The 18686-nt window shown below is 45.1% G+C and overlaps 1 protein-coding gene across 1 annotated transcript in view; it reads right to left on the bottom strand.

Moving 5' to 3' along the window:
- LOC142784751 (glutamate receptor ionotropic, kainate 2-like) overlaps positions 1-18199 on the bottom strand; it is a 34989-nt gene extending 16790 nt beyond the window's left edge. Inside the window, exons 1-2 of the mRNA XM_075883251.1 lie at positions 18176-18199; positions 2425-2529 (exon numbers count right to left, since the gene is read on the bottom strand). Of these exons, the coding sequence (XP_075739366.1) occupies positions 2425-2529; positions 18176-18199 (129 nt within the window). The remainder of the gene's footprint in view (positions 1-2424; positions 2530-18175) is intronic.
- Between the last annotated feature and the right edge of the window lie 487 nt (positions 18200-18686).

Below are 18686 nucleotides of genomic sequence, written 5' to 3' on the forward strand. Positions count from 1 at the left end.
GTCTGGATCGGGACGTATGGCATTGTCTGGATCGGGACATGCGGCACTGGCTGGGTCGTAACTACTTGACCAGAAAGAGGAGTGGCAGATCGCAAGGCCTCCGCGTACGTACGACGGCGACTGTCAGTAGACACAGGAGCCATTTCCGGATCAACTGACGTGGGCGGAAAACGATGGGCGTGCAGCACCTGCTGGACCTCGTCACGGATGACACTGGTGATAGAACCAACATCGATTTGCCTCTTCCTGCACATATTTTCAATTTCTTCCCGGACGACAGATCAGATGATCTCGCGAATCCATTCGGGGCTCTTGCTCCCAGGGGTGGCGAAAATTTCGGGAGTTGAGGCAGCATTCACTTGACGGTCAAACAGGGCAGACCGTCGGTGCAATACTCGCTCCATTGTTGCCGCTTCAGTAAGGAACTCAGCAACACTTTTGGGGGCACAACGCACCAAACCAGCAAAAAGTTGTTCCTTCACACCACGCATGAGGTGGCGCAACTTTTTTCCTTCTGCCATAGCAGGATCTGCTCGCTTGAAAAGCCGTGTCATGTCCTCGACGTACATCAAGACGGTCTCGTTGGGCATCTGGATGCGTGATTGTAGTGCACGCTCCGCCCATTCGCGGCGGTCGGGACTCCTGTAGGTCTGCAGGAGGCGACGCTGGAACTCGCACCAAGATGTCAGAACATCATCCCTGTTCAAAAACCACGTCTTGGCACCGTCTTTTAGGCAAGTGTACACGTTCCAGAGCTTCGCAGCATCATCCCAGTAATTGATCGCTGCGACACGTTCGAACTCACTAAGCCAGTCGTCAACATCTTCATGCTGCTCTCCGTGAAAGGGGCTAGGCATGAGCGGATTCTGGATGGCGCAGTAGATCGGCGTGGAAGGTGTCGGAGCTTGCACGGGATCTTGTGTCAAAGTCATAGTCGCTGCGTCAGTGGTTGGTGTCTCAGGCGGTAGGCCTCGTTGGCGGCGGCTTACTCTATGAACAGGAGTGTCCATGGGTGCAGGGCTTGTGTTCCGGCTGCTGGATGGGGTCTTGGGCATCGGGTGAATTGTGAGACGTTGTACCAAGCAACTCCACCAGTCTTGTCACGTTACTCAGGACATCTTGATATAATGGGCTCGTTGAGTCGACTAGCCAAGCAGCAGCTCAGAGAGATCGTCTTGGTCCTCTTTCACTTTTTGATCTCAGCCAAGCAAACCATGTGGCAATATCTTCACTGCGGAAAAACTTCGGTGAGCTATAAAAGCATCAGATATTAACAAAGGAACACGAGCGTGCTGTGCTACAGTTGCACATTAAAATATATTACTTAGCTGAGCAAACGAAAATTGTTGTCCACGAAATTCAACCACCACGGGAAAATCAAATTGTTCTATGTATCGTATGACAACGCCATGTTATACCTACATCATGACAACACACTATTCGTTCATTCACCATTGAAGCGTACGTTATACGTAACAGGGTTCATAATGTGGAATGGTAAACAAGTGGCATAAATCTAACCAAAGCGGCAGCAGGAAAACCTGCTGATAACAGCTAAATAAAGTGCTCTCCAGAATAATAATCACAGCTGTGACGTAGGTTGTGCAGTCTTTGTTATCAGATATTACATGTATCTCACACCCTGTCCAACGATTAACCACAGTAGCGTCTCAGTGACGTGACTACGCCTGGTTGGTGACAAGTGAGCAGGTGTTTGCAGATGTAAGCTCGTGTTGAACCTGTTCAATGTCTTACATTTTACGTCCTCGAGATACGCATATAAAATTGTTACCCTACAAAACAGAAGTGCAGCCATCTAAAACGAGGCACGATTGCATGTAATTTTAAATACCCGTGACGTCCCTCCCTATAGGAAATTAAGTGCACGTGTTGTCCAACATTAAGGTAAAAAATCATATTTTCAAGGTATTATTGTATGTGAACATGTGAACTAAATGTCGCTTGTAAACCACGTCAATGCTAAAAACCAAGTATTGAAAATTGAATTTCATTGGCACAGCTAGATCAAGGTTTTCCGCACTAAGCGGAGCAATCACACTCCAATGGTGGATCGGAAGCGTGCGTTGTATGTTCGAATGGCCAATTGAGAGCAACCGCAGATCACGGATTTCTCTGTGTAGCAAGATTTCTTGCTCCGCCGAAACTGGTGGATTTGCCCGGAATTTTACGTGACGTATTCTGTGCGCCCGTCTTTCATCCAATCAACAATTGATGTTCGTAAAACGCTTCGCGCTCCCTCACGCACAGACATGCTCATTTGCTTGATTTCCGCTCACAAACTGCTTCAGTGGAGATGCGTGCGTTCAAATAGCAGATTTGTGAGATATCCGGCTTGAATCTGCGCGCTCTCTTTGCTGTCTGGGCCAGCGCTTGCGTCTGCTATTGGAATTTGACATCACTTACCGAAGTCAGTCCCGTACGCTTGAGTTTTGCCACGTACAAGGACACGTTTCTCCGTTGGCCCGAAGAATCCAGCCACAATGGTCCACTCAAGCCCGAGAAACGTATCTGCCAGAAACAAGAATAAGTGAAAAGAAATTTCAAACAACTTTTAACCAGTTCCTCACTGTGAAAAGGGGCCACCGGGTAACGTATGAGAGGAGAGGCAAGGAAGTCGCAATTTTGTCTACTTTGGACACAAATGAGGACCATCATTAAAGTTATATTCGCCATGTCTAAAATGGTGAACGTTTATCTGAGGTTAGCAACTTTGAATGCAAAACAATAATTAAGGTTGTGCTTTGCTTGGGTGGACAGCAGCTTGCCATTGTTTACCAAAACGTATTACACTCACAATGTCCTCCAGCGAACATTTTCACAATTAACACTTCCACGCATGTTACTTTTCGAAGCCGGCCGGCTAGTGGCAAAAGGCAATTAGCCAATGCCGCTTTTTAAATAAAGTCAATACCTGAAGTATGAGATTGGGCTACTTCGTTTAGTAAATAATGCGCTATTGCAAAGACAAAACACGGAGGAATGTTTCTCATTGAGTGCCTCTCTTTCTTTGTTCTTCGCCAATAGATAAATTCTAAAAACCCCTTTTCATAAACAATGCTTAATGCAAAAGTACCCACAAAACATCTGCTCATCTGTTTGGTGTTGAAAGACACCTGTCTTGAACAAGATGACTTGAGTGCATGAAGAACGTCGTCGTCGCAAAAACGGGCCGCCTCATCGACGACTTCCTTATATTTTTATCTGGAATAACATAATCTAATCATTTCGCCTAATTGCCTTCACATCTGCATAAAACATTCGGGTACCTGAAAACATCCTCGGTATTCTCCTAAATGCAAATAAAAAACGGCTCTCCTGCGAATAGTAAATATGAGCACGTATTCTAGACGTAGTTTGAACCAACGCGAAAAGCACCATGCGTTGTTGCCGAAATAACAGCAAGCCTTTGTTTGAGATAACAACCTCCCCAACTTCCGCATACATACACAGCGCCTGTATTTGGCTGTACTTGTTGGCGACAGGTGTACAGTTACGTTCTTAATTAGTCAGTCTCTGCTGAATATAATTTCATCGCCTGTGCTCTGTTTATTCGGCGTTTTAAATGCTTTCACAGTGGAGAGTCTCGTAAGGTGCCTTATCAAAACCGAACCCTGATCAGGTACTATTCAGAACAGCCCTTCAGGCAGCGACTTCTCTGGTGCCCAATTGTTAGACTAAGTATAGCGAACGATGTGTATACTCAGTTTCCGTATCGTAAAAAACTTGCCTAGGGCGCTTATAGCCACATATACTTTTCCTGTTCGTTATTACTTGAAGCGGAATATAACTTTACAAACGTCGGTCGCTGCTCCCGTTATTTGTCGTTCTAGTATATTTATTACCGCTCCTATAATGCAGCTGCTAGCTGATTTTGTAAATAAACTTAATATCTAGCGGAGTGTACAGTGAAATGCTGTGACGGCACTTTCCTTTTTCTGACAGAGAGAAGCTCCGGTGTCTGATACTAAAACATGGCAAATCCCACGTACAGAGGGAATTTATGATATGAGAAGTACGAGTAAGAAATGTTGATATGTCACTTCAAAATCAGCACAACGTTACAAGGTGGAGGTAAATGATGCCATACATGACTTCCGTGTCATGATTATCATGTTTGGATGTGTCGTTTGCCTTCGTCATCAATTCACGTCACTTGATACCAAATTTAGTATATGTGGAGCTAGCGCAAAAGACCGCGAGCACACTATGAGTGCGGTATGTTGTCATGTTATTACATAGCACGCATGTCAGGATTATCAAGTTTGCCCCAGTAATATAGTTCATCATCCACTGACGTCACGTAATCCCAAATTTGTTATAAGTGGAGCTACCAAAATGGACGAGAGAAATCATGAAGGGCTCCATATACTTCAGTGTAGCGTTGACGCGCGCAAGCTGGGCACAGTGACGCTACGGCCGCAAATCTCGAGCAATCCATAGTCTGACACCATGCGCGACCAACGTCCATCGGCGCAGCCCGACGGCAACAGGCGCCGAATTTCGCACCGATGCGTTACTCCAACAACTCTGCGCCCTCTTTTCGTGATGAAGGGGTGCCGGACGCACTGAAACGCGCATGCGACAAAGCAACGCAGCGTGGCGCGCACCTGCGAGTATATGGCAGGCCCAGCGCCTGGTGTGGCAAAGCCAGCGTGACGCGACGAAATGAACGCCGGCGAGCACGCGCACCGCTTCATGTCGAAATGTATTGGCGCCTTGACTGTGGCATGTAGTCATGTTCTCACATGACACGAATCTCATGATTATCATTTTTGCACCAGCCGCATGCCTTCGTCATCCATTGGCGTCACGTAATTCTAAATTTGGCGTATGTTGAGCTAGCGAAACAGCCACGAGCGCATCATCAATGTGGCATGTGATCTGGTTGTGAATTGACACGCATGCCATGATTATCAAGCTTGGATATGTCATTTACTTATGTCGTCCATTCGCGTCACGTAATAGCAAGTTTCGTACATCTGAAGCTAGCGAAACGGCCACGACCGCATCATCAACGTAGCATGTAGTCATGTTGTTACATGACACAAATCGCCAGTTTATCATGTTTGCATCAGTATCATAGCTTTGTCATCCATTCACGTCCCGTAATACCAAATTTAGTGTATAAGTGAAGCTAGCGAAACGGCCGCCAGTGCATCATGAGCGTGGCACGTAGTCATGTTGTACATGACACGCATCTCATGAACATCATGTTTGACTCGTCACATACCATCGTTATTTATTGACGTACTGCAATACTGAATTCGGTATATGTGACCCTAGCGAAATGGCCTTGAGTGCATCATGAGCGTGACATGTAGTCATGTTGTTACATGACACGCATGTCATGATTTTCATGTTAGGTTCTGTCGCTTGTGTTCGCCATGCAATCACGTCATACCATACCAGTTCTGCAGCCTGCCATGTGAACGAAACACCGGAAGAGCTGCAGGACCATGGAATGTAAATCATGACATTCATGACATCTATGTCATGATTTTCATGGTGTGACTTTTCATATGTTCTTCATGCAGTCATGTTATGCCATACCAAGTTTGGTATTGATACCATTCATTATCGAAACGGCCAGGGGAGCTAAATTTCGTAGGCGGCTAGATATATAGATAGATAGATAGATAGATAGATAGATAGATAGAAAGATAGATAGATAGATAGATAGATAGTCAGACAGACAGACAGACAGACAGACAGACAGATAGATAGATAGATAGATAGATAGATAGATAGATAGATAGATAGATAGATAGATAGATAGATAGATAGATAGATAGATAGTGTAATGTACTAGACAGAGAACAAGAGACAACACCCGATTCTGGGCCAGCTGTTCCTATTCTGTACTTCGTCTTCCTCTCTTCTGTAGTCGGGTATGTGCCCGTGCCTGAGCACTGCACTTATCATCATTACACTCGGCCACGCTGTGAGCATGCAGTCCTGCTAAGCTTGCCCTTCACTGTCACAGCTCCTTTTCTTGGAAGGTCGAAACATTCAGAGGGCCTAGGCTATGAACCACTATAGGTAGAACTAATTTCTTTGGTGGCCGGCATTGGCTGCCTCGCATAGGCCGGTCATGAACGCGGTGCATCTTGCGTGGAAAGCAAGGCGATGATGTCTCTGGTAGACGCCATTGACTTTGTCGTGCCGGTTTTTGTGTCTTGCTTTAAAAGTCGGGTGACGATGGCTCTAGTGGACGCCATTGAGTGTTCCCTAATGGTCGTCTTCGGCCCGCAGGCCCGGAGCCCTGAGTTGCCAATACCGTCTCTGGCGGGCGGTGTGCCTGTGGGGTGTCTCTCATGGACGCCTTGACTTGCCTTGCGGGGCTGTCGAACACTCTGGTGGGCGACGTTGGCTGTTTCGAGGCGGCCGCAGCATCAGGCAATTTAGTTAACGCAGTTTGGGGCACTGTTCTTCATTCCCGTCGGCATTCGGCACAGGCTGTGATTCCCGGCCCTCATGCTTTGATGCAGGAGCCTCTGCCCTGCCATCTTTGGTTCCTCTTGTTCTGCGGCCACAAGGAATCAAGATGCTCTTTGGTCGTTCTGTACCGCGGCGTCCATACAAGTTAACGCCACTATAGCTGCACATCATGCTGCAGACACCAGGGGCGTACGAAGGCCTCCCTCACTGCTCTGTGCGAGCTGGTCACCGGCTGGCCGATCTATCTCCGATTCCTCCTCAACGCACACTGCCTCCTGGTGATCCGCACGGCACTCAGATGGTCTCGAAGTCATATTGCCTTGCCCCTGATCCCAAGTAGGGCTGTACGCCGGGAGGTCGGAAGTGATGATCTTGACTTCGCCTGCTTGCGGTGCATCACTGCCGTCGGCCAAGACGTGGTGGGCAGATACTGATAAAACAGGCAAACAGGCCATTAATCTGTCTTTGGCAGACATGGATTGAATGAGTGAAGCACTCTCACATTCGGCCAATGACTGCTACGTAGTAGGCAAATCCCCCACGAAAGAGGACGGGGTGGCCGACGGCTGACACGAATTTGGGTCCGGTACCAGCGACGAGTCTGGAAGCTCATGTGGAGAACTGGAGTGCTCAGACGGAGCCTCGAGATGGAACCCTTCTTGAACTCCATCCTAGGTACCGGTCAGGTTGGACGGGGTGGTGGTGGAGACGTGGTAAGGAATAGGACTAAAAGCAGCTATGAGCTTGTAGCTCTACTCCGCCCATGACTGCTGCTTACAGCCTTCATACCGGTGCCACGCCACTGCACCTTCCCAAAGATGGTGTACAGCCACGGTCCATTTCTGAGATTCCGTCCAGGCCTCGCGCATTGCTATCGCGTCGACGGTTGCCACCCAACTGTCGGCGTCGTTCCGGACCCCGTGGAATTCTGGTAGTTCGCAGACAACTGGTGGTTGTGAGGTGGCAGGTGGCAACGCAGAGATCACCGACGCGAAGCAGTCGAGCTGGTGTGAAAGCTCGATCAGAAAAGACCGAAGCTCCCTGCGTTGCTCCGGTGTGCTTGCCTCAAGGTCGTATGAGGCAGCTACATCCAACACTCGTTAATGTCACACAATGCTGGCAACATTCTAGGAGCTCGATCGGCGATCAACGCTGTCAGTTTGTTAGTCTCGGTGCGGAGTAGCGCGATAGTAAGCCGCAGTTCCAGGGCACAGTCGCACGAGGCTTCTGAACCGCTTTGGTTTGCGTCCGTGAAGTACGTGGTTCTAGTAGTACTCACGGCGGTGACACGCACGTCCAAGGAAGCATGAACAGCGTTTCTTGGCGGCTCGTATATTGGAAGAGTACTGGACAGACAATGCAGTCCGTGGGTTGCTTGAACAGCATTCGCAATGGACAGGATCCCGTGCGTAGTACGGCCGCAAAGACGTAGCATAATGTCCATTGGTTGATGCCCTGGTACCACAAAGGAGGCATGGACACCGTCCCCTGATGATCCGATGGGCAGCTGAAGCCGCGGCCGGGTTGTTGACTCCATCGCCAAAGAAGCGTGAACGGCGTTCCTGGATGGAGAAGCCCGCACTGCGACGAACCACGAAGACACGTTCCGGTAGCTTCCCGCAGAGGGTTCACTTGTCGGCTTGCGCTGACGGCAGAATCCATAGCCAAGGACGCGTGGATGGCGTCCCTTGTGAAATGGTGCCAGCAACTTGTACTGCAGCCGCCGAGGAGGCCTTGACGCCGTCCCCGAACTGTGGTGGCAGTGGCGGCAGGTGAACCGCTACCGAGGATGCCTTGACGCCGTCCTAAAGCGGCTCTTATCACGGCTGTCCTGGATGACGAAGCCGGGACGTATGACTTCTTCTTCGTCGACTGCGCCGCTGTAATGTACTAGACAGAGAACAAGAGAACACACCCGATTCTTGCTTGCTTGCTTGTTCCTTTCTTTTGTGGCTCTCACCCACTAAGGGTGATTGGCCAAGAAGCCGGTGGTTAATGCAAGTAAATACCTATAGATTTTCTAGATTAGGGGAATATGATTACTGCGTTTTGACTGTGAAAATAATTTGGCGCAATGTAAAAAAATAAAAAAGAGGGGGGAGAAGTAATAGAATTTGTTGAATATCTGTGGTGAAATCGTTATATGAAATTCTCCTGAAAGTTGAATCATTGCAGTGTATCAGCTAAATAATAAGTGGTAGCGTGACTAGTAAAATTCGAGAGCTGATGGCTGACTCAGCAAGGTAATCTTCTTGTGTTATATATGAATTCGCAGAGAGCCCTGCAGATGTTCCTGTCGCTATGTCCCAATGAAATGGCCCCAAAAGACAAAATATTGGGAGTATTAAGTGATATTCCTAATTTTCAGAATAAAATTTCGAAGCAGTTTTTTCTTTGATTTTTGAATCGGTGACATGTGATCAGAAAATGGTCGATATGTTCAGGTTCGTTACAGCTTGAGCACAGAGGGGATGGCACCAGACCAGACCGGTTTAAGCAGAAATTAAGAGGTGGTACACGGCAACGTAATTTTGGTACCAAGACTTCCAATTTACGCGTGGGACACCATTTATTATTCCATGTGAATTGCAGGTGCGAGAAATCTGGATTTGGTATAATGGTTTTTGATGAGTCTTCAAGAAGGGAAAGTTTTCTAAACCTCGCTGCTGTTACATAAGCTGTAGGAGGCATGATTGGCACAATCGGAAGATCAAGAGATGTTCGCGCAAGTTTGTCAGCCATCTCGTTTATAAATATACTACGATGGCCTGGCACCCATATCATTCGCACTAGACGAATGTTTGCTGGGATTAATGATTTAAAAGTCTCTAGTACTGCTGATGTCGACGACGATGATAAGAATGAACACACGGAGTACGAGTCAGTCACTATCACAGCTGTCGAATGAGTCGCAGGAAGTTTACGAATAGCTAGTATAACGGCCGTTAATTCCGCTTCAAATATTGGTGTATAATCTGGGAGGCGTAATGAAAATGACCAGAATAATGAGAGAGAAAAAATACCCACACCTGCCTTCTCGCCACTCATAGATGCATCCGTTGCAATTACTGTATTAGTACCTAATTGAGACAGGTGTTGTTCTAATAAACCCATCAAATATTTAGAGGGCAAGTGTTTAGCGTTCATGGGGAAGATATCGTCAAATTCTATTTGGACTTGGCCGATTGGTTTGACAGATGGTGTGATCTCGAATATATTAACATTTAAAGCATCTAGAAGTGATTGAACAAATAGCACTTGGGGTTTATATACACGGGACCAATGCTCATTCAAGAAGACACCAGGCTCGGCAAAGAATACAAATTGTCGCCTTCCTAAAGTGGATTCAGAAATTTTTAAATAGGTGTTTACTGTCAAAATACGAAATCTGCAAGCAAGGGTGGGTATCCGAGCTTCTTGATACAAAACATTGTTAGCTGTGAATTTTGGCACACCTAAACAACTACGTAGGGCTTCCCGCTCTAAAAGAATGAGGGGGTTTATTTTGTATGCTTGTCCACCAGAGGATAGTACACATCCGAATTCAAGAATCGGACGAACGTACATGCGATGAATCATGATCATCGTATCTCTGCGAAGACCGGAACGGAGGTGGCTAAGCCTACTTATCATTCCAACAGCGCGTGTAGCCTTAATTTTAATATATTCAATGTGGTCACGCCAGCTCAGTTTTTGATCGTACAGTACACCCAGATATTTAATACAATTAACCTGGGGTATTATTTCCTGATGGTACTGAAGAGAAATAGTAACTGGTGCGTCCAACGGAAAAACTATTAGAGCACTTTTAGTTACGTTCAGGTTCATATGAATTTTCTGAAACCAGGTTTCCAATGTTGCCAAATAACACTGTAAAGTCAAATGTAGTGAATAAATATCGTTGTCAGATGCAAAAAACGCGATATCATCTGCATATACATATACGTGTACCTTATCACTCTGTGGTATTGAACTTAACAAAATGTTAAATAGCACAGGCGATAGAACAGAGCCTTTAGGAACACCTCCCGTTTGGCTATACTTCGGCGTGGAAATACCTCGTTGGAAGCAATAAAATTTTCTGTCTTTTAAATATTCGTATATCCAATTTGTTATGTACTGCGGGAACGTAAGCTCTTTTAGGACATTGATAAGAATAGCATGTTGAACACTGTCTTATGCCTTGGCTAAATCAAGGGTTACTAGGGCCGCATATTGTCGTCTGTGCCGAGCAAGCTTTATACGAGCCTCTAAATCAACATGCGCCCACCATATAGAATAACCTGGTCTAAATCCAATCTGGCACGCACTGAGTATCGCATTATCTGTTATGAACTTCGTAACTCTACTGTAAAGTATTCTTTCTATTAACTTAACTACGTGTGATGTTAAAGCGATTGGCCTAATGTTATCTATCTGCATTCCTAGTCCCTGTTTTTTAAGAAGCGGTATTGTTTTTGCAAGTCTCCAGTCAGGAGGTATCCAACTATTTTCAAGTGAATAGTTGACAACGTTAAGGAGGTCTTCAGGAGAGATGTCGAATAATATTTTTAACATTTCCGAAGTGACTCCATCTGATCCAGGACCTGTGTTTGGCAGAATACGAACGACGTGCACAAGTTCATCCCTACTTACTTCAACAAAATCATTTCCGAATGACGGTTTTGTACACTTTATTTTGATTTGTGATGTAAATCTCTTCTCCAATTCTATTGCAATTTCCGTTAATGTATTTTCCAAATCAGTTGGAGAAAAAATAACTGAGTCAATATTTACGTGTGCTGTAATAGCTTTACGATTACGAAGAAATCTGAATAGAGCTTTCTTGTTGCCACTCTTGGATAAGTAGGTGTACCGTTTTTCTTCATAATCGTCTTTCGCTAATGAAACTGTTCTCCTAATGGTAGCTTTAGCAAATAAATAATTTCTCCAATTAGTCGGACATTGGTTGGTGAGGAGTTTTTTCCATGCAGCGTTGCGGCGTCTATAATCTCTAGCGCAATCCGCAATCCACCAGGCAGATATGAATTTTCTCTTTGTTGAAGATATAGTGAAGTGTGATTTTTTAATTGTACACTTTAGGGTGGAACAAAGGCTCATAGCTTTCATATTTGTTTCCATATTGGGCAAGGAAGACAGCGTTGACTGTAAGTTCTTTTTAAATTTAGAGTAGTTTACAAAACTTTGCACTTGGCGATCTACCGTCACTAAAGGAATGCTGACTTCAAATACCAGGGGGCAGTGATCACTACTTGTAGCAGTATCAAGAACAGTCCAAGACGATATTGTCACAATTGAGCTAGCAAATGTCAAGTCTAAGACGGACCTCGAATTACATCGAACGAATGTCGGAACTCTGGAGTTCCAACAAATAAGGTTATTCCGGTTAGTCCAGTCCCACAACCGTTTTCCTGATGAATCAGTGCGGAATCCCCATGAAACGTGATGGGAATTGAAGTCTCCCGCATATAGCATACTGTTTCTGCAAAAACTCGCAGTCACGTCAAGGGCTCTTTCATCTTTTATTCCAGCCGGAAAGTTGTTGTTGACTATAGATAGTGGCGCGCATCCGGGAAAGTGAATTTCCAGAACCATTACTTCATAATCGTGTGATATTTGTTGGTAAACTAAGTGTGCTTTATGGCAAATTTTGGATGAAATGAAAAACATTAATCCTCCACCACGTGAGTCTCGGTCCAGTCGAAAGCACTGATAGTCTTTTAGATAGAAGTTTTGATCAGCAGACAGCCAAGTTTTTTGTAAAATTATGACGTCTGGAGATTGTTGAGAAATTAGGTATAATAAGTCTGTAGTTGCAGAGAGAATTGAACGGCAGTTCCACTGAAGTACTCTAAGGCACCCTATGATGATAAGCAAGCAGCAGCAACTGCTTGATCTAAGATACTATCTTTTAAGAAGTCCGCTTTAGTCATTGGTTCCTTCGCACTCTTTTTTGTTTTCGGATGAGAAGAATTATTAAGTTTGCTAGTGGGTGATCTGGTGCGTTTCAAAAGGCGAGCATCCATATATATCTACATCTTGATTAATTATTGATTCTGAATGAGATATACCTTCCTGCTCAGTTGTGTTAGGACTGGAAAGCATTGCCTCGTTATCGATAGAGACATCTGACTGATGTTCGGCAGGTTTACTAGTTGAGGCACTAGGAGGTTGGATACGCTCAGTTATTCGATCAGATGCACCCGACATCTGTGAATCCATAATACTATTGAGTGAGTCGGACAGATTGAGTAAACATTTTTCTAATACTTTTTCTACGGCCTTTTCTACCGTAGCAGAAATGGACTGAGAAAGTGATGCATCCATAGAAAGAGGTGGACGAGCTGCTATACCGGCATAACCCTGACTCCTGCTTTGAATTTCTGCAATTGCTTCTCTACGAGAGCATCGTCTCCTTTCAATGATTTCAATCACCTGAAGTTCTTTTGATCTTGCAGGGCAGTTAGGATCGTCTGCAGCGTGATTTGCCTTGCACAAACAGCATGTCTTACTGTCTGATTGACACTCATCAGTACTATGACCAGCCCCGTATATGGCTCCGCATATGCGGCATCGAGTCTCCGATCGACAACCTTTTGTACTGTGTCCAAAGCGCCAACATTTAGCACATTGCAGCGGACGGGGAGCCAAAGCTTCGACCTTATAAATAAGCGGCCATGCCTTGATCTCCGAAGGGCGATCTGTACCAGCGAATGTGGCAATTACAGTTTCAGTGGGAACTTTCTGTTGGTTTTCCTGTTTGGTACAGCGGTAAACAGAAATAACACCTGCTGGGAAAAAGATGTCCAAGACTTCTGCTGGGCTTAGACTTGCGTCTACCCCCCGAACCAATCCTTTGCAGCAAGCTAGATGAGGTGGGATAAAAGAGCTCACCGGATGTGATGCAAAAGTAGTGCACTTCAGAAGGTCTTGGATGCAGGCCTTGTCTGCTGAGCAGCATAGTATCCCCCCGCGTCCAAACTGACAAACCTCTGTTATCAGTAGAGAGTGGGGAGTGATCGCACGAAGTTCCGTTTCTATTGTCTTGGGGTTTTTTCATGCGGATGAACCCACCGGTGGTCGGCACCAAAGCGACAGGAACGCTAGGGTTCCATTGCGGAGAAACAACTCCAGAGGAAGATCTTGAGGGGGAACAGAGGCTGACCAGAGGGCAGGCCTCTGGCCCGGAGAAGAAACAGACATGAAATAAGAAGTTACACTTATCAATGCACTAAAACAGTTGCGGAACAAGAGGTAGATCTAATAAAATAAAATAAAAGTAACCGCCGGCTACATGACCGCAACCCTGAGGATGGAACAAGGAACGCAGCCGCAGGCACCCGATCGTAGGCAAGCGCTCGTCGATCCGATTCTGGGCCAGCTGTTCTTATTCTGTACTTCGTCTTCCTCTATTTCTTCTGTAGTCGCGTATGCGCCCGTGCCTGAGCACTGCACTTATCATCACTACAATAGATAGATAGATAGATAGATAGATAGATAGATAGATAGATAGATAGATAGATAGATAGATAGATAGATAGATACGCGCAAATTAGCCTAAGTTCGCTAAGAAATGCTTCACATTTAAAAACGATATAAGAAAGTTGGGAACCGCTAGAAGAAGTCCACAGATGTGTTGCCTTGCCTGTGCATTCCACAATATCCGGTCGTCAGGGGGTCGCGCAGGGCGAACCAGTCGGTGAGAGCAACTATGGGTGATTGAATCTCTAATAGTTTTTGCCTTCCAATTAGAGGCTTATTAAGGTAAATTAGTAACACTAAGACATTGCTCGAGCACTTCGTCACCCGATAGCCTTTATAACACCGTACGTGGAAAACGCGTCATTTGGTGGGTCCATTTGCTGTTAATACTGCGTGTAAAGGGTAGATGCTGCCTGATTAACTGAAAGGCCCAATGAACGTTTTGGGCTCTCCCATAGTTTAGAGTTCTGAGACTCTAAATCGTTAACCACTTTTCTAAACACATTGGCGGTAGGTGTTCGGGATTATATTTACCAGGACGGCTCGCTGCTCTCTCATAGTAGAGTACGAATACTGTGAATCACGAAACACTTTCTCTTATCACTGTGTTGTGCTCCATTCAGGAATACATTTTTGCAGTGCGTCTTGCTCGCATGTTTCGTCAGCAACGAGACCAGTGCTCCGGCGGGGTCGCTACTGGCTCTCAACGCATAGTCAGATCAAGATGAACAAGCCAGCCCATAACTTACTCTCAAATAAAGGTAATCACGCGATGCTTGAGTCACGTTGTGTGCGCAGGCTGTGCGCGCGATGCAGCAAGAAAGGGCATGTTGCGTCCGGCCAACTTCCATCTCTCAACTATGTGCATCTTCGGCCATACCTCTGAGGATGGTGTGTGCAAGTGTGAGCGGTGTAACGTGGAACACGCGACTAAAGATTGTTTCTGGCTACGTTGACCGGTGACACCGGAGCGTTAACATCTTCCACAAAATCGCTAGAGGAGCCTAGCAACGCTGCGGAGACGCCAAAGTGCCTCTGCAACTTCATTAGAGAAATTCAAGGCCACAGAAAACGAACAATCTTCGAACGCAACACCTTTGAAGGAAGCATCCCGAGCATTTCAGGCGCTGGAAAACTCAATCACCAATATCCGACCTCCCGAAAGAACGAGTGCAAAAGACGAGCTCGATGAACGGTCACCGGTGGGCTTAGAATATAGCGTGAAGGCAGCGTCAACGAAGCAAAAAAACACGGAGTCAAGGAAAAATAAAAAGTCGCGCGAACAAGCTGTGCACAACTAAGAAGTGACCGGCAAGGCATCTAAACATTGTAGAAGCCGGTAACTATCACGAAAATTAGGAAGCCATACCTTTTCGCAAGCCGCAAGATCGACATCTCTGTCTCCCAAAAATGTGTGTTCACCCGAAAAGTTGTCATGAACCACAAACTCGCAGAGTTGCTCCAAACCTGGTAGCTCAAGCAGTGGAAGTAAGATCACCACATGTGGAACGTTGAGAAAGCCCCGAGCGAACTCGCGAAACCGAGATTGATCACCTGTTGTGGGTGAGGACTGAATGCTTTTTTTTGTTTCTGCTGCCCACATCTATCTCTTGCACTTTCTGTTGCCTGTATTGTTGAAACGCTTGCTTCCCCGCCTTACGACTACTATGTGTCTGTTGTTCCTGATGCGCGCAAACAATCTAGTATCTCCTATGTTGCTGTCATTCATGATGAAACTCTCACGTGCTATTATGTGAGTTCTCTGCTATCCTTGCTATTCTCTGTTATAGTACTTCCATCATGTGACTTACGTTGCATACTCCGTGCGCTGGTGTTACGACTGTTGCTTGTTCTGTCTGTTCTATTCATGCGCGCGGGTAAATAGCCGCGTAAATTCCTCAAGTGTCATTAGGCTGATTTCATCTACTAGCACTTCACACGGGAGATGCCGTGGATTTCCCTGAGTTATTGTTTTCACGGCAAAAACGATCACTTTTTCGCCATCGTAAGCCCAGCCACATGAGCTCAGCAACTTTTGCATTGCCACACCACGATACCAATAAGCACGTTCTCTATATGAATGAGCACGGTCACTATGTATGGTCAGTACTAATAAACACGGCCACGTCTACTAGAGCAATGAATTGGTGCATCTGCTAGAGAAAAGGTTTCCATATGCCAGGACTGCTACACATATATGACAACCTTAAGAGAGCTCTTGCGAGTATTTGTAGTCTTCTCCATATATACTCTGTTACAAGAAAAACAGTCATTACACAAGAGAATCTGTAGTGATAAATGAACAGCATGGATACAATGCCCCCCCCCCCTTATTGGCAGCCATCAGCCGTGTGTGGAAATAACACCAATCAGTGTTAAGCCCAGTGATATTCTCACACTTGGGATGGAAAAAGAACTACCATTGACTCGTGAAAAGTAATGAGAATAAAGACTGCCTGCTTTCGTTATTTAATGACAACTGCATCTTACAAGGCAAAAACGGTAAAAATGTTTGCTCTCCGTAGCAATATTACTTGGAGAAAGTAACGGAGAATGAGGCTTGCCGTAATTAATCTTGTTACATGCAATTATTGAAGGTACCGTAAAAAGCGTGGGTGATAAGAGGACGAGTTAGCTAGGTTTAATTTGCAAAGGTGTAAATGGCTCATGCAAACGTCAAGGTACTATTGCTAGTCCTCCTCATGGCGTTAGGCGACTCAACGGTATCAGTTGTAGCAACAACACAGCGTGTCATGGCAGCACTCAGAAGCACACCTTGCTCTCAAATTGGCATGTGCATTCTCGCGAGGAATCAAGGCCAATGCATACGAATGAGGACAACACACGTACTTTGCTAATTTAAGCTCAGGAAGTTGGCATTGTATGTGTCACGTACAGTCTACGCCATACTCTGTAATGCTTCTTAACAAGGTTTGGTATCAGTTATTTTGTGTCCGTTTCACTACTCCTACTTTAAGTAAATCCGTCGTTTGTGAAGATGTAGACCTTATATTCAGAATCACAAAATCTTAGTTATTTTTTGTTTTTTCGAAACCACAAAATAAAGATCTCTGCCTACCTTTCCAACAAAGTTAGGTGCCTGACATTTCCTGTTAGTTTGACTAAGAACCCCTTATTTGTGAAGAAATAGACTTTGTTATCAAAATAACAAAATTTGAGTAACCTTTGGTAACTTTGAACCACGAAATAAAACATCACTACCTTTCTTTGCTTCTCTCTCTTTTATGTCAAGAGTGTTCTACTGCTAGTGGTTTGTGGCGAAACTTTCAACATGTCCACAGCCGGCAAATTTACCGTTGTGGACAAGAAAATTACACATTCAGGACACTTCCGGCACAGCTTGAGGTATTACGTCTATTTAACATAATGTCATGTGCGAGAACTTGTGGTTCTTGCATGATTTGCACAAAATATGGTCGTGGTCTGAAGGGTTTCATTTTCCAACAACGTTGAACCACGAATGCTAATATCATGGAGCATGGGCGAATTGTTTCCTCCTGTTGGCCTCTAAATATGGAACAGAAGTTTTTCAACAAAATTTGAAATTTAGCATTGACCTCAAAATTGATTTAATCCGCACTAGTAGCTGAAGAATTATGGGACCACACAGTATTAAAAAAACCAGGCCAATCTTACTACTAGCAAGATCACTATGTAAAGTTTTAGTTTGTGTAACCGTACCTCTCACATATGGCAGAAAATCTGCTGGTGCTACTATACATGGTACGAAGTAAGGAAAATGGCCTGTAGGAATGGACCGATTCGTGATGTGATTACTTCTGAAAATAAAAACAGCGTGGCATCCGCCGCCCATTATGGCTCTGATTCAAAGTTCAAAACAATATTTTATTCTGCAATGAATACACAGGATGCTTAATGAATATGAACAATCTCGCTGCTGTATTGTGCGTAGTTTTCTATGAAGAGCCATTTGACAAGCACATTATGCTTGCGTTTGCTCTCTATTGCAACAATGACACGGCACATTTAAATCCTACCTCAACAAGATTGAAAACCTGAGGGCAGTGATTGAGAAGCCTTGATGACGCAACTTCACGATGCGTTGTTACAATCAAAATTGCTATCAGACCTCATAATCAAAACAAACATATTTTTGTAGGTGTTGCACCTACGGTAACCGTCGTATTAAACTGAAGCTATAACAAGTGTCGCCACTGATTGTATGGAAGTAAGTTTAAGGTAGCTGGCTTACCTTTCTCACAGCCTCTTTAAGCATGTTCGACTGAGTGAGGTTCCTTTCCGCAGGACTTGTACGGCAGCTGAATCGTGGTGGTGCCTCCAATGCACGCGCCTTGGCGAGGCTCTGGATGGCTCGCACCAAAACGATCAGAGCATCTTGAGTCAGAGCCGTGTCTGTCTGGACGGAAACACCAGGACTTTTTGCGATAGTTCATTTCAACGCTGTGCATAACGCTCATTCAAAGTATTGATTTCGAAGTTTCTCACATGCGTGACTTGACCAACCTTATTTCGAACTTTAGAGAAGCTCTACTATGGTAAATCTTTATATTAAGATCATTTGATAATAACATTATTAATAAAAATGTATCCCAGTCGTCTATTGGCATTTTCTTCGGTGGAAGAAATGAAATATTTTGCAGCATATTGATAGCAATATAATATGCCTATATAGCAATATATAGGCTTATTCGCTTTATTCATGGTAAAGACCGATTCCTGCGTCAGGAGAGAATTATAAAGAA

Source organism: Rhipicephalus microplus, unplaced genomic scaffold (assembly GCF_043290135.1).
Source record: "Rhipicephalus microplus isolate Deutch F79 unplaced genomic scaffold, USDA_Rmic scaffold_15, whole genome shotgun sequence".
Classification (NCBI taxonomy): Eukaryota; Metazoa; Arthropoda; class Arachnida; order Ixodida; family Ixodidae; genus Rhipicephalus; species Rhipicephalus microplus.